Source organism: Oryctolagus cuniculus, chromosome 3, assembly GCF_964237555.1.
Source record: "Oryctolagus cuniculus chromosome 3, mOryCun1.1, whole genome shotgun sequence".
NCBI classification, from domain to species: Eukaryota; Metazoa; Chordata; class Mammalia; order Lagomorpha; family Leporidae; genus Oryctolagus; species Oryctolagus cuniculus.
The window spans coordinates 158,320,605-158,335,580 of NC_091434.1; the positions used below are offsets into that span (position 1 = coordinate 158,320,605).

Sequence of the window (14,976 nt, forward strand, 5' to 3'; positions counted from 1 at the left end):
GCTCCCGGGAGCCTTAGCCTGCGCTGTCGATCCGCGGCGAATTCTCGGCGGCCCGCTGCTGGAGCAGGGGCCGGCGGGCCGAGGGAGGGGCCCAGACACACCCGTGGCTCTGGCGGCGCGGGGCCCGGGCAGGAGGGGCTGCGGGGACGGCGGCGGAGAGGCGGGACCCCCGCGGCCCGCGGCCCGCTCCCCGCTCCGCCCCAGCCTTACTGGAAGGCTGTGGCCCCGCGGCAGCAGGACGACTGTGCTGGGCTGTGAGTTTGTCTGGCAGCTTCTACTGAGCAGCTAATAGTATAACAACCCGGCTTTGATAAATCTGAACTAATTACCCCTCTTAATTAAAGTCTTTAGCGGTTGTTTCACTGTTTTGGCAAGAAAACAGGAGAGACTTGCAGTTAGAAAACACCAGAGCCGGAGCTCACAGCGGAGCTGCTGATTAACACTTGAAGCATTTCAAGGACCTGGCACCCGCCACAGTTTGGTTTTCGTCCATGTTTCCTCCTTGAATGGAAGTATATTCCTCTGTACACATATATACACGCACCAAAACATCGAGGCTCCCTTTTGCCAGCTGTGTACAAGTCAGAATGCGATTTCGGGATGCAAACAATAGACACCTGTCCACACGGTGTTATGGTAGTGCATTTGTGGAGATGTGTATTACACACAGCCCCCAGATACAGTGTTCAAATCACACTCGGCACTACAAACATATCACAGGGACCAAGACGACGTGATGCTTCTGTTAACAAAACTCTACTTCATCTGTCTCTCAACTTGACCACGTTTCAAAACTACACCCAAACATTTGGGGACACTATTTGTGCTTGATGAATTTTTCAGATCAAAGCATCAGACAGTACCAGTCCTGGGCTGAATTGATTAGAAAGGAGGACAAATGAAGGAGGTCAGAATCAGGGATCTTTAGTTGAATAATACAACAGAGCCCTAAAGTTTTCTGATTAAATAAGCATGTTCCAAGTATTTATTTTCAACAGTCAATGAATCAATTTCACGTGCAAGAATCAAAACCGAAATTTAAATTCATCCATAAAGAACCTAATGTGTATGTGTGCATATGTGTACGTGTGTGCTCACAAATGTGGAATGTGCCTTTACAGGTGCACACATCTATGTGTGTGTGTGTATGTATAACATACACACTTTTTTAATTCCAGGGAGGGAGAAAATGATAATAAACAATCAACAGGCATCTTGAGACCTCATCAACACAATGGAAATATATACAATAATAAAATTAAAATGGTGCAGCATTCCCGGGTAGAATAATACAGTCCTCAATAAATACAGCAGAAATTTGTTTAAAACCAAAACAAACAGCATCTCTCCACCCGAGATGAAGTCTTCGAAATTAAAAAAATAATAATAATAACAAAATCAGAAAGCAAACAGAACTCTCCAAGTTTCTCATAGTCGTTAGTGCCTATATAGGATATAATACACAAAACCATTTAGCAGGTGCATGCAAGAGGCAAAAAGGGCTGGGGGATGCAGAGGCTTCTGTTCAGCCCTAAAGTGTGGGGCCCAACATGCCCTGGGATCTGCAGACAAGCACGGACCAGGAGGTCCAGCTCCAGTCTGCGGCTGCCTCAGCAGTGGGAGCCCCTTCTGGGGCGAGAAAGAACTTTAGCCTGAATCACTGGTGGCCCTGGTGGAGCCCGGGCTGCAGGGGCCCCGGGGGCGGCAGCGGCGGTTGCAGAGGCGGCAGCGTCGCGGGCGGCGGCTGCGGTAGCGGAGGCGGCGGGTCGGTGCCTGGCTCCCCAGCGGGCGTGCGGGGCAGCCCCAGGCTGCTGTCGTGCAGTTTGCGGACGTGCTTCTTGAGGTCAAAGTTCCTGCAGAAGCCCTTGCCACACGTGGGGCAGGTGAAAGGCTTCTTGTCGTTGTGAGTGTGCATGTGGAAGGTGAGGTTGTAAACCTGGTGGAAAGCCTTGTTGCAGATATTGCACTTGAACTGTTTCTCCCCGCTGTGGGTCAACTTGTGGTTTTTGTAATTCCCTGAAACAGACAAATGACAGGGATGTTGCTCTGAAAGAACTCGAGCCCACAAGTCGAAGGTAACAAGCTCAGCGGAGGAGCCGCCGCAGCTCTCGCCACCGGTGCGGGGGTGCTGTATGTGCCTGTAGCTTTCCCACCAGTTTTTAATCTAAACATCAACAGTAAGGCTGTTTCCTCAACATTTTAATACGCCTTCATTAATCCAACTATATAAAACAATAACCACCGGATGAAAAGAAATACCCATTTGATATACAAGCTATGCCTTTAACCCACACTGGTCAATCTTTCTGGCAAGGGTGTTAGAATGGCAACACAATCACCTTTGTAGTTAGACACTTTTTTTTAAAGATCGCATTAAAAAATGTTTTCCAAAGATTAATTATATTTTAGGTTAAGATTATCATAAAGGGCAATATCTTCTGGGTTTGATACCTTTTTGATGAAATCCTTTGCCACAGAATTCACACACGAAAGGTTTGTAGCCTGCATGTATTCGGGTATGCGTGTTTAACGTGGAACTTCTATTAAATGCTTTGCCACACTGGTTACATTTGTGAGGTTTTTCCTAAGCCGGGAAAGAGGAAAAGCAGAGAATTTAAGGCATTTTGTTAACACAAGGAGTCCTGCAAGTAAATACTAGTGATTTAATGCTTTTAAGCAGAACACAAACAACACAAGCCACCATGCCCCTGTCCAGCCACACATTTAAACAGACCCTGTGATAAAGAGGAAGGCTTTTCCTGCCATTTTCCCGCACACAGGTGGGAAGTAACCCAGGTGGAATGGACACGGGCGAACACACCTGCGTGTGAATGATCTTGTGCCTGCACAGGGTGCTGGCTTGACGGAACCCCTTTCCACACACTTTGCAAACGAAGGGTCTGGCTCCCGTGTGCACCGGCATGTGACGGGTTAAGTTATAGTGCGCGTTAAAGACCTTAAATTAAACACACAGAACAAGTTAGCCAAACAAGCACTTTGAAGTTAAATGGGGGTGGGGTGGGGGTTCTAACAATACAACAAAAGTGCATCAAAACCCCCACCAAAATAATAAAATAAACGGAGGAAGGGAAGAAGGAGGGAGAAGGGAAGAAGGGAGGGAGGAAGAGAGAAAGGAAGGGAGGGAGGAAAGAAAGAACGAACTCTGTTCTGCGTAGTACTTGCCTTTCCGCACACTTCACAAGTGAAAACTTTGGGCTTGGCAGTAGGAGAGCCCCGGCTGAAGTCCGAGGTTTTGAAACCGATTTTTTCCGACAGAAGCTGGGCGCTCTCTTTCATGTAATGCTGCAGCTGAGCCTGAGACAGGTCTTTGAAAGCAACTCCGGAAGGGTACTTCTCCGCTGCGGGAACCACCAGTTTATTCCTTTCGGCTAAATACGTTTTTGGCTGCGGGTGCAAAGGGGAACTGAGAAAGTAGGAGGCCACCGGGTGGATGTTGACGCCGGCCGCCGGGTGGCACGGGCCGTCACCTCGGTTCAGATAGCACAGGGCACCCATGGCGTGGAAGGAAGAGTGGTTGACCACACGTGGCCTCACCAGCTTGTACTGCTGCAGCGGCAACGCGTCGCGGGCCAGGTCGCCCTTGAGACTCAGCGCGCAGTTGAGCAGGTCGCTGCAGCTAAACGCGGGAGCCGCGGGCGCCACCGCGGGCGCAGCCGGGGCCTCCAGGCTCGCCTTCCGTGGCTCGGAGCCCGTCACCCCTGCCTTGGAGCCGGTGTCGTACGCCACGGGCACGAAGGGGATCATGCAGGGGATCGACGAGTTGAGATGCAGAGAGTGCTTGGGGTCCCCCTTGGGCACGGCTCCCTGCAGGAAATGGGGGACGGGCAGGGCCTTGGGCTCGGGGGTGCGCGCCATGATTCGTTCGATGGAGAAAGCCAAGGGTTTGGATGTGCTCATCATGTTGCCCCGGGCTGGAGCCGTCGCTAACATTTTGGTGGTCGCGTTGTGGCAGCTACTGTCCATGTCTGAGTCGCCAGCGTCGGTCCGCCGGAGCCGGGCTGCGCCGTCAGTTGCCTCGTCCCCTGCTTGTCACAGACCTGCGGAGAGGAGGACCGGCACCATCACCACGAGCAGCCTCCTCCTCCTCCTCCCCTGCATCACCAGCCGAACCTGCCTGCCCAGCCCAATGGACTCCTGCCAGCCCATCGCAGAGTTCTTGGCGCACCAATGACTCGGGGACAATCACTACTTATTTCTATCAATAGAAAGTGTTGTGTCAATAACGCAGCCAAGATCTCGCCAATCGTTAACTTCCAAGAGGAGAAGGTAAACTAGATAATTGCTCAATTCGCTTCCAACAGTCAACAGGAAAACTTTTTTTTTTCTCCGCAGTCAGCGACTACTTTTCATTGGTGAGTGAGCGAGGTTCCCCCGCCCAGAGGAGGCGGGAGCGCAGTGCGCCGCGCGTCTCGCCCTCCCCTCGGCGCACCCTCTTGGGCTCACACTTCGCTCGCCTCCAAGCCCCCACCCCCACCCCACTTGCTTCCTCTGTCTTTTTAATTCTCAATCTGCTTAACCAGGCTTCAGAGGCCAAGCAGATCTGAGATCAATTTTCTCGTTTAGCTCTAAGTGACATCATCTAAAAATCATTGTGCAAGGGCTAAATAAGGAAACGGAGTCTAACTCAGGGGCAAGTGCTGGGCTATATTTATCAAACGCCGGACTCTGGAAAGCCTTGGCCAGGGAGCCTCTGGCTGCGAAATTCCAGGTTTTCTTGCTTGGTTCCTCTGGGCCCGGCCCGGGGCCGCCGCCTCCGCAGCCCTCATTGTCCCCCCAGGGTCGGGGGTGGGTGGAGGGGTCCACGCGCACTCTTGTCTTCCTGGAATCTCCACGGCCCGAACCGAGTAGGACCATTTGGAAGACGCCAGCAGGTAACTGGCCTCTCAATACGCCCCCCTGTGAATTAAAGGTCTTGGGAGGCTTGTTATGTGCGTGTGGTTTTGTAACGGCGACGCCCGCGGCGGCAGGCCCGAGAAAGACGCCCTCCATCCACCAAGTTGAGGAGTTGCTAGGAAAAAGCGGGCATCACGCCATTAGAAACCTTGACTCGGACGGGACCCCACCCCGGATACACACAAACACACTCGCGCGCGCTTCTCTGAGTTTCCGTTGAGAGCTCGGAAAGAGCTTTGCTTTCTGAAGTACCTGCGCTCGGCTAGAGCTCTCCTGGCATTTTAAATACTGAACGTTGAGCGGAGAAGGGAAACAGAACTTAGCGATCCCCACCCGGGCTGCCTGCCTCCCGGAAGCCGCGCGGGCCGTAGTCAGAGTGTCTGAGCCCAGCCGAGCCGCGAGCGAATCGACCTGCAGGCGCTGGAGTCCTGGCCACAGCTACACTCGCGCCTCCCAAGCAGCGCGTGGAAACCACCACCCTCCAGCTTCCCCCGCCCCCGGCCCCGCACCCTCCGGGTATGACGCCTGGGTCCAAACTCCTGGGGCAGAGCAGTCCAGGGTCCCGGAAGACGACGGTGGCTGCGGGTTCTCATCGCTCAGGCCGGAGAGCCCCGGGGCGCGCGGGGAGCAGCGGGGCTGCAAACCTGCGATCCCGCGGAGCTAGGCGCGCGCGAGGGGGTGCTGGAGGCTGGAAGACGCTGCGGGTTCTGCGCGCACGAGGCTGAGCGGCTGTCGGCTGCAGGCCAAGGTGAAATCTGTTTGGTGAGTTCTCCCCGAGTGGGTGACGGTGGAAAGGGTGCCAGCGGGTGCCCGGTATTGAGCCAAGCGTGATGTGGCGTCCTTGGTCAAGAGCCTCAGAAAGGGCCAGCGGTGGGGTGGGCTGTAAATTCTGCGCTTGTTGAGCTGCTAAGACCCGAAGTTGGAACTCAGGGAGAGGAGAGGAAACTGACCTCAAAATATTCCTTCCTCTCTACTCCATTTCTGGCTCAGGGCAGGCCAGGGAGCCAGCCCCCTCAGACCCACTCGGGCTTTCTGGGAGAGTCCGGCCCCTGCCCCAAGAGTCGAGAGGGGTGGAAAGAAAAGTCCGGGCCCGTGGCGGGGAACTGGCTTGCTAAAAGGAGGGCGGGATGAGCAAGTCCTACTGGAAGTCGGGGGCAGCCACAAGGCTAGAAGGGGGAGAGTTCTGGCTGGCTGAGAGTGACCTTAGCAGCTAGGCCCGCAGGGCCTCGTTTCGGGTCTCAGAGTGGGTTGGGGCTGGGAGAACTGACGGGCGGTGAAAGGGGGCCCCGGGTCGAGCTGCGGAAGAGGCGCCCACACCTCCCGGGCGGCGCTTCCAAGCAGTCCCTGGTCCGCGTGAGGCCACTCGAGGCTCGCCCACGCTGGAAAATGTGTTTCCTCTTGCTGTTGAGACCTCCGAAATGCCTCTTCCTTTCCCCTGATCAGACAAAGGGGAACGAGCTTGGCCCCCACGACAGATGGGTCGCCGTTAAGACTTTAATTGCTGCCTTTTGGGGCGGATCAGGTTCCTTTTCCTACCTGCCGCTGCCCAACAGCGAAAAGTCTCCCGCCTGCTGCACTCTGCGGTCCCCGCGCCAGGTTTAAAGCAGCGAAGCACGGAAACGCCCCGCTCTAGAAGGCGTCGGAGCGCCCGCTGGACTGGCACTACTCACCGGCCTCCGAAGCGCTACCTGCCTTCTGGACGGAAGCCACCAGTTTGTTTTACATCCGTCGCGTGTCCCTCCCTCTCCCTCTCTCGCCCTCCCCCTCCCCTCTCCTTAACGGCAAAAAGAGCTTTTATTTGCCCTTGGTAAGGATCTCCTTCGGTGGACACTAAACCAAGAAGGGGAAATAGTGGCTAAGGCGTGTACGTGTTTTGTATAGCTAATATTTCAGCAGTTTGCTTGTCACGGACTTCTCGGAATTTGCCTTTTTGGCAAGAGTTTGAAAATGCCATTTGAGTAAGGCAAATATGGCAGCGCATTAATTATATGCCTTTCCTTTAAGATCGCTCTGAGCATGTTAGTCCTAAAGATTTGAAGAGGTGCTTTGCAAGCCCAGGTCTTGGTGGTAACATTTGTTAATATTTCCCACTCAAAGCCCATTCAAAAATACATCTTTAATAATATTTCTATTAGTAAGTATTGTCTTAAAGCACACAATTATTTAGAATGAGCTTCTATTGTCGACTCTATCTGGTACTTTTTTCTAAATATATTTGAAGAAAAACAAAAATGCAGTAAAAGCAGAAGATATTTGACAAATTTAGAAGCTTCTACAATGGTTCAGTGCTTTAAAATTAATTTACTAAAAAGGAATGCCAAGGTCCCCTGTTTGTTTTATTAATAACAAAATGGAAACTCTTATAGGTCCTTCGGATTTTCTTGGGGGAATCCTTTAATCCCCTCCCCCTCTTTATTTTTGTTCAGAGCTGGTAATTAAGTGTTCCTCCCTTCCTAACCACAGAAAGGCAGTATTTGCCCTAAACTATCCACCTTAAATCCTGGTGGAAGGCAACTTTTTAAGTGCTTGGTTTATCCACATGAGATGGGGGGGGGGGGTGAGGGAGAACCAGAGATGTAAAAGAGGTCACAGAACAAACTTGGACCAATATCTTCTGAAAAGAAAGAAAAAAGTTCTACTCCTCTAATGTAATTTAAAAATCCCCTTTTTCACTTTTGATTTCAATGCTTCCTTAACTGTACTCTTGATAATACTGAAGAACTTGCAGGATTTTCAGATGCTATTTAAGTCCTCATCACAAGCAAATGAAGTTTCTGGTCAGGATTACTTCAATCGGAAATTTTGAAAGCTAATGTAATGGAAACAGAAATTATCAAGAAACCCATAATCTTTCATTTCTTTTCCCCTAATAAGTCACAAGATACTGTTGCATTTTTTAAACCATAAAAACATGGATTGGAAAACACATCCTGCATTCTGCCAAGAGTGCTGACTGATCTCAGGTGAGGTTTTCAGGGTTTTTAGTCCTGGCAGACATTCCTGAGCTCCCCCTCCCTTCATCAAGAACAACAGTCTGCTTTCTCTTTGCTTTTTCTCCGCAAAAGGAGGGAGAGAAGTCACTACTGCTAAGGAGGCAGCAGCTCCCCAAACGTTCTGGTGCATCTACACTTTTTCCCGTTTTCATAACAACACCAAGGCTCCATACTATGCTTGAAGAAGGGGAAAAACACGCCTCAGTTCCTCCACAGTTCCACTCATAGTTTTTATTTCTGGTCTCCTGTAGTTTGGCGAGGGCGAGTGATGGAGATGGGGTGCTGGACTAGGACACAGATAGGTCAGAGGGATTCAAGGAAAGTCTTTTCCAGGACCTCAGAAGAGTTCACAAACTAACTTTCCAGCGCTGTAACACACACGTACAAGTTCAATTCTCAGGCTGCCACTGGGTGTGCTTTTGCTGAGGCGGTCACACAGGAAGAACTCTTGCTAATTTTGTATAGCTTGTTAAGGACGGTATCACAGGTCAGGAGACTGGGAAGGGCCAGCTAACTCAGCCCTGCTCTCTTCTGAGGGAGGAGAGGTGGGAGGGCTGTCCGTCTCTAGACTTTGGTTGTCGCCATTTCTTTTCTATTAGGATTTCGTTTAAACCTACTGAAATTATTCGTCTCCAAGCAGCACTTGCATATTAAATCAGCCTATAAAAGAAAATGAGGAGCGCAGACAGGAGAGTGCTGAACTACAGGGCAGGCAACGCGACGGCGGCCGCTTGGGCTTGTCCGGTGCCTGCCTTTCCACTAACGCTAGCCTTTTTCTCATCCGTTCCCTTAGGTCGGTGGGGTATGAAACATATGCACCCCAGACTGCGAGGCTACTACTCAGGGCCCTGACTTGACAGAAAAAAAAAAAAGGAGTTTGCAAACAAGCAACGGTTTCTCCAGCCATTTCTTGGAGCTGCTTACAAGTCAAGCAACAGAACCCAGCGAAGTTGTGCTTGTCATCTCCAAAGGTACCCTGGAAGTCGGGGAGGAGAGCCGCTGGCCGAGGCCGCCTCAGACAGGCCTTTTCGCTCCACACCTATCGGCCTGCTTACAACCATGGGAAGATCTGGTTAGTGCGATTGGCTGATGGGCATTTTGCCACGGTCCCCAGACAGTTCTTAAACGTCATTTTTGTGGTCAAAAATAAAAACCGAATTCAACTCTCGGCACGACTCTTTCCTTGAGGTTCAAAGCACTTTTCATGTTACTGACAAACTTTCTTCCTTAAGGGATGGCGCGAAATAAAAGTCAATCGTAGACATTCAAACCACACCGCGCAAGGAATGAGCTTAGCGAGACGGAGAAGAACCGCAGGGGTAAAGCAAAATGCTTGAATCAGAAATCTCCGAGAGCCGTTTATAAACTCGGTTACCTTCTGGACTCCAGCCGACAGCCGCACGCGGTGTGGAGCGGTGCGCGCCGACCCGCTGCCCTCGGCGGCCTCCGCCTCCATCCTCTCCGCGGCCAAGGCGCCCCCGGCCCTGGCTGCCCCTGGGAACTGCGTCCTCGCTGCTGGCGTGGGAGCAGAGGCGCCTTCCTCCCCCCACCCCCCCACCCCCCCATAGCAGAGCCATTTAACAGAACTCGAAGGGCAACAGCAAAGCCTGGAAACTTTCCTCTGCCGGGCTCTCCAAACTCTGGGTTCTTGCTCCCGAGTCCCAAACAATTAAAAAAAAAAAAAAAAAAAAAAAACCGGGGCAAGCCTGCGGGCGGCCGGGCTCCGAGAGGCTGCCTTGGAGGGGTAGGAGTGGGGGCGGCGGCTCAAAAGCCTGGGAGTGAGCCGGGGAGCTGGGGTGCAGCTCCAGAGACCGCCCATCCGAGGTGCGGTGCGCGTATTGCCGGGCTCCGCCTGCGCCTCCCAGGTGCACAGCTCCGGCGCTCGCTGGGCTGCGCGCAGCGGCCGAAGAGGTCCCGGACACTTCCATTCCCGCTCAGTTGCGCTCCCCCTCCACCTCGCTGCGTCCCCAGCGGTCCTGGGGCGGCTCCATCTCTCCTCCAACCCCCAACCCTACCCCACCCCCTCCTGGCTGGTGGAAGGCAGAAGGGGGGCTCCAGAGAGTTTCGGGAGGGGGCGTGGGACCAAGGAACAGATGGCGGAGAGCTCTGGTTGGAAAAGTTTTTGAACAGAACTGTCGCTAATAGACTCGCTTGGACGGCTCAGAGTGTCACTGAAGGGTCATTTAATGTAGATGTCAGGCGAAAGGAAACAGGCCTGGGGGTGTGGCACGCCCAGGGAAAGACTAACGCCCCCACCCCTTTTTGGTTAGCTTTGTCGACTCTGTTTTAAAAGCAGTTTTAAAGTGGATGGCGGCAGAGTACGAGCAGCTCCTGCAAGGTGCCTTTTCGTCCGCTCTCCTTCCCCCCCGCGAATCCTCCCTTCCAAACCCTCGGGTCCCGGCTGAGAAGTAGTCGGGTCTCAGGGGCAGGACACACTTCCCTAACCAGATTCTCCAATTGAAGACCATTTCCTTCTACCACCATCTCTTGGCCCCGCCCTCCAATTTGTCCTTTCTTTTTGCTGCTCCGGGGTCCTCCCGGCCGAGCTCGGCAAGGGGGGCGACGTCCCGCGGCTCGCTCCTCTGCTTGCGCGGCCGCAGCGCGCTGGCCGGCCCCCAGTCCTCGGGGCGGACGGGCGCTCCCCCGCGACCCGCCTTCCGTCCCGGAGGCCTCTGACAGACCCAGCCCTGCTCTTGCTGCTCAGATATGCACGCCGAGAAAATCTCAAGAAGAAAGGGGCTTGATGCGTCCTTAGGGAACCGTGCTGAGGTTTACAGTGTAAAGTAAAATGATGGCCGCCTTAGCTGGAATTCATTTGGAAGTTATTATTTACTTTTTCTCTTCCTATCATCTCTAGGATCTCACTAACTGGGAGTCGGTCCTCACCATCGGTCTGGGGCTGGAAACACTTGCAGGCACGAAGCGCCCCGCGGGTCCACGTTGACGCCGGCCCTGCTGGAGCATCGGCCAGCTGCCGGCGGAGGCGTCCCCGCCGGGGCCTCTCTCTGGGGCAGGTGCACGGGTCGCGGATGGGAAGGGAAGCTGGGTCTAGGTGAAAAAGCCAGAACAAGAAATGAACAAGGCTGTGCATCATTCTAAGATTGAATGGGGTCGACGCCTGTTGCTTGCGGAGGCGGGCGGGGGTGGGGGGTGGAGGGACCCTCCTCTTCCTAACCCTGTGATTCACAGCTTCTCAGAAATTTACATAATACAAGGGCGTAGATGTAAACGTAAAGGACAAAAAATAATAATTCAACAGCACATATTCCATTTTCGCACCATGGGCCTGGATATGTTCCCAGTGTTGGCACATTAGCTGATTTCCAGAGCTTTTACGCACGGCGAAGAGTATCTGAACTTTCACACCACTGCTGAAGGAGAGGAACGGAGAAAAACAGGAGGGACTGGCGACCCAATTTGATGATATTGATTTAGATGTCTGAGTAACGGAAAAGCAGTTTAAAATTAAGAGTATGTACTGTGTACAAAAGTTGGAGGTATGGGGTCTAAATGGTGTCCCCCTCTTTCCAAAGGTCTTTCTCCCCTGTATTTGACCTCAACGTTGTGTTCTAAGCAAAGTTATTATCTTTTTTAATATGAATGGGAAATTCCAATATTTTATTTCCCTAAATTAATGAAGGCATCAACATCTATGAAAGAGAGAGAGGAGCTTACTGTCAACCAGACTCCTACTTTACAGCAAACACAGGAGGAAAATGAAATGTGGCAGCTACAAAATACATGTAGCTGCTATCCAGGCTTTTCCAGGAAGAGCTTTTCCCTTCTGTTTGAACTTAAATGTCAGCAGAAGCTTAAACTTTTGGAGCCCCACTTTTGGTATTCTCTTGTAGAATGTAGATTCCTTGTAGAATGTAGGGATAGGACGGGGACTGTGGGATCCTGGTACCCCCCTTATGTCAGCCCAGAGGGTTGTCTGGCACAGGTGCCCTTAAGCCTTGTGGCTTGCCTTGCCAAGTGTGACTGACTTGAAAAGTCCAAGGGCTCTGGGATGGGTGTGCATCTGAGCCCTTCTCTCTTGTTATGCAGGTGTGGGCATGGTGGTCACTGGAAGCCTGAAACAGGAGCAGCCTTTCTTCCTGTTCCTCTACCTTCTGTGTTTTACTGTGACCCAGCGTCTCCTTTCTCTGCCAAACGTGTGCAGCAGTGGCCACGTTCCTTAATATTTAATCCATCAGGAGTTTGCAGTTCTTATTTTAAAGTCAGTTTCTGGAGGTTTTAATGAAAATCCATACAGGGGGACCTAAGACAAGAACATGCCCACTTTTTAAAAAGTAAACAATTAATTCTGCCCCTACCTGATTCCCAGCTGCTGCCTGTTAAGGGACAAAATAGAATTCCTCTTTCTTCTCCCTGCCCCTCACTCTCTTTAAATGCTAGATTCTCCAACTGGTCGTTGCAATTAAGAACCACTTTTCTTCCTTTCTAGGCAGGTTCTTCATATGTTCTCACGTGTGTCCTGGGCCTCCTGAGAGATAGAATACATTGTGATAGTTGCCTGCCCTGCTTTGGCCTCCTAGCCCAGGTTCCCCAGTTGAGAGAAGGCCACACACAGCTAACAGACTCCTTGTTCAGAAATGCGTTTGGGCAGTGCCCCCTTTATTTTGAATCTTTTTTTCTGTCTAGTAAGACTAGATAAAGCCCCCTTCATTCCTAGAAGATGTGGAGGTTGAAAAGAGATTTCAAAATAAAATGACTTTATATATAAAAGCTACCACCTTGTTAAACAAGCAAACAAAAAGCTAACTATGAGCTTTTCCAAAATCTTTTTCAGGCAACTGGATTGAAACACAACCACTCTGTTTCACGACAGATCTTAGGTTAAATACATGGAAATAGGAATTACATTTGGTAAATTATTTTTCACAACCTCAAGGACTTTCCTTGTCCTTGGGGTCCTGCTCTCTGACACTCAGTCCTTATTTCCCAAGGGGACACTTTCTTCTGTAAATTCAGGAGTTAACCTTCACAACAGCTTTTCAAAAAAAAAAAAAATCCCCTATTTGTTGGAAGCCGATTTCCTGTCTTAAGCATTTATGCCTATATAAAATTAATCACTTTCCAAAGACTCTTCTGATGGAGTGGAAGATCACATCCAGCAATCCCTTACTGAAACAAAACTCTGTAGAATTTGAGTGAATGACAATGATGAGCTTTTTCACTACAGCAACTTTATGCTTTAAAAACTTTATTTCAGGCGGTCCAGCAGGGAGGACCTAACAAAAGCCCTGTCCTCCCCAACAGTCAGCTGGCTCACCTGGCCTTCCCCAAGTCCCGTTCTTGCCGTCCTATTGGGTTCTGACCTTCCCCTAGGCGACCCCTGTTTAATGAAACTTTTTCTGCTTCCTACCAGAATCTCCTTCCAAAGTTACAATTAGTTTTGCTTCCTTGGCATTTAAGGAAATGCCCTAAAGAATAGACTTCAATATTTAATCAAGGTTTCTTTCCTCCAGTCACAGACAAAAGAGATACTTTTGGTTACTTGCAGGGCTAAGGTGGGGGGAGGTGGTGCTAAAAGGCAAACGAGGGCTGGTTTAAAGCAGAACAGAAAATAATTTGACTTGGTATTTTCAGTTTCTGCGCAGGGACCTATTGATGTCACCCACGTGTAGGGGGGCTCCAGGAACAAACCTAGACCAGGGCTGCAGCAACAGTAACTGCTGTGTCTGGTCGTTCTTGAAATCAACTCACTCTTCACGTCCTCTCCGAAGTGAGAGTCACCGATCTAGGGGCGACAACGTGGGTGTAGACTGGGGAGAAGTCTGAGTGTGTTTATTTGTTGATTTTTCTCCCTCCTGTCGCCCAGAAATATAGCCGCCTTTACGGTAAAGTTGGAAACGACCGTGCTTTAAACCGTTCTAGTACTGAATCCTCAGTCTTGAGGATGCGTGCCGGTCACTCATAAAGACGGATGGGGGAACATCCCTGCGGCTAAAAACGGCGCTCCAGTTCTAGCCAAGCCCGGCAGGGTATCTACCTCTGTCGGGTGTTCAGTTTCTACTTCTCCAAGGCCTCTGCGTGCTGGTCCCCGGCTCCACCAGGGTGCAAGACTCCTGCGCCACGGACTGGCCAGGTTGTGGCTCCCGGGGCGCGCCCTCCGCCCTGCGCTTGACCTCTGTGATGCTGAAGTTTTCCAGGCAGTCTGAAAGTTGTGCCTGCTCGGCTACGCGGACCAGACTTGGTGCTGGCTCTTTATTAAAAAAAAAAAAAAAAATCTTTTTTTCTGTTTTTGCCTTGCCTGAGGCCACCCCGGGGCGCTAGCAGGGGACCACGCCTTCTCTGCCTTTCTTTTTTCTTTCTTCTTTCTTCTTTCTGCTTCTCATTTTGCAAATGCGGTATTGTGCTGCACGCCCATTCTGGGATGCAGGGTGCTGTTTCAGGGCCCTTACAGCCTTGGACCATGTTAGTGGACACCATTTTGCCCCCTGAAAGTCCCTGGAGCTCAACTCACTGGCCACAGGAGGCCTGAGATCTCTGGCTTGTGATCTGGCCCCTCCAGGCTCACCCCCGTCTTCAGGGTTCCTGAGCAACATCTCCCGGCCACTAGGGACTCAACAACCTTCCTCCAGCCGCCTCCCTTCCCAACCACAGCTCTAGGGGCTGCTGTGCACAATGCCGGCCTCTTGTTGACCGCAGTGGGCTTGGCCCTCCCCGGCTCCTCCTCTTCTCCCACCAGGCTGGCCTTCTATATAGCCTGGGAACCGGTTCACGGACGCACCAGGCGCTGGGCTGCAGACTCAGAGCTGAGTGGGATCCAACAGGAATGTGCTAACCCCGGGGCGACTGGCCGGTGAGAGCCTCCTGGCAGAGGCCAACCTCTTAGGACTTCTGTTGCATCCCTCCCTACGTTAAAAATTGTGAATACTCGCTAAAACTGGTCACATGTCTCTAATCCTTACAACGGCTTTTTTTTTTTTTTTTTTTTTTTTTTTTTTTATTAAGCGTCCATTTACAGAGAGCCTCAGTAACTTATCCAAGGCCAGAGAGCTCGGACCCGGGGAAGCAAGGCCAAACTTTTTCCGAGCCCCAGTCGCGGCGCATTGCAGTTGCT

At 51.5% G+C, this 14,976-nt stretch overlaps 1 protein-coding gene across 1 annotated transcript; it reads right to left on the reverse strand.

The window, feature by feature from the left end:
* Positions 1-1,059: 1,059 nt before the first annotated feature.
* FEZF1 (FEZ family zinc finger 1) lies at positions 1,060-4,263 on the reverse strand. Its single transcript, XM_051849754.2, has 4 exons — positions 3,184-4,263; positions 2,822-2,956; positions 2,452-2,584; positions 1,060-2,016 (listed from the first exon to the last, which is right to left on the reverse strand). Exons 1-4 carry the CDS (start codon positions 3,982-3,984, stop codon positions 1,658-1,660), a joined length of 1,428 nt encoding a protein of 475 aa, XP_051705714.1. The 5' UTR covers positions 3,985-4,263; the 3' UTR covers positions 1,060-1,657.
* Between the last annotated feature and the right edge of the window lie 10,713 nt (positions 4,264-14,976).

Coding starts and splice junctions, on each gene's coding strand:
- FEZF1 (XM_051849754.2), bottom strand. CDS start 3,984: ATGGACAGTAGCTGCCACAACGCGACCACCAAAATGTTAGCGACGGCT. Junction 2,957..3,183: donor CTTGTGAAGTGTGCGGAAAG/GCAAGTACTACG, acceptor GTTTAATTTAAG/GTCTTTAACGCGCACTATAA. Junction 2,585..2,821: donor ACAAGATCATTCACACGCAG/GTGTGTTCGCCC, acceptor TTCCCGGCTTAG/GAAAAACCTCACAAATGTAA.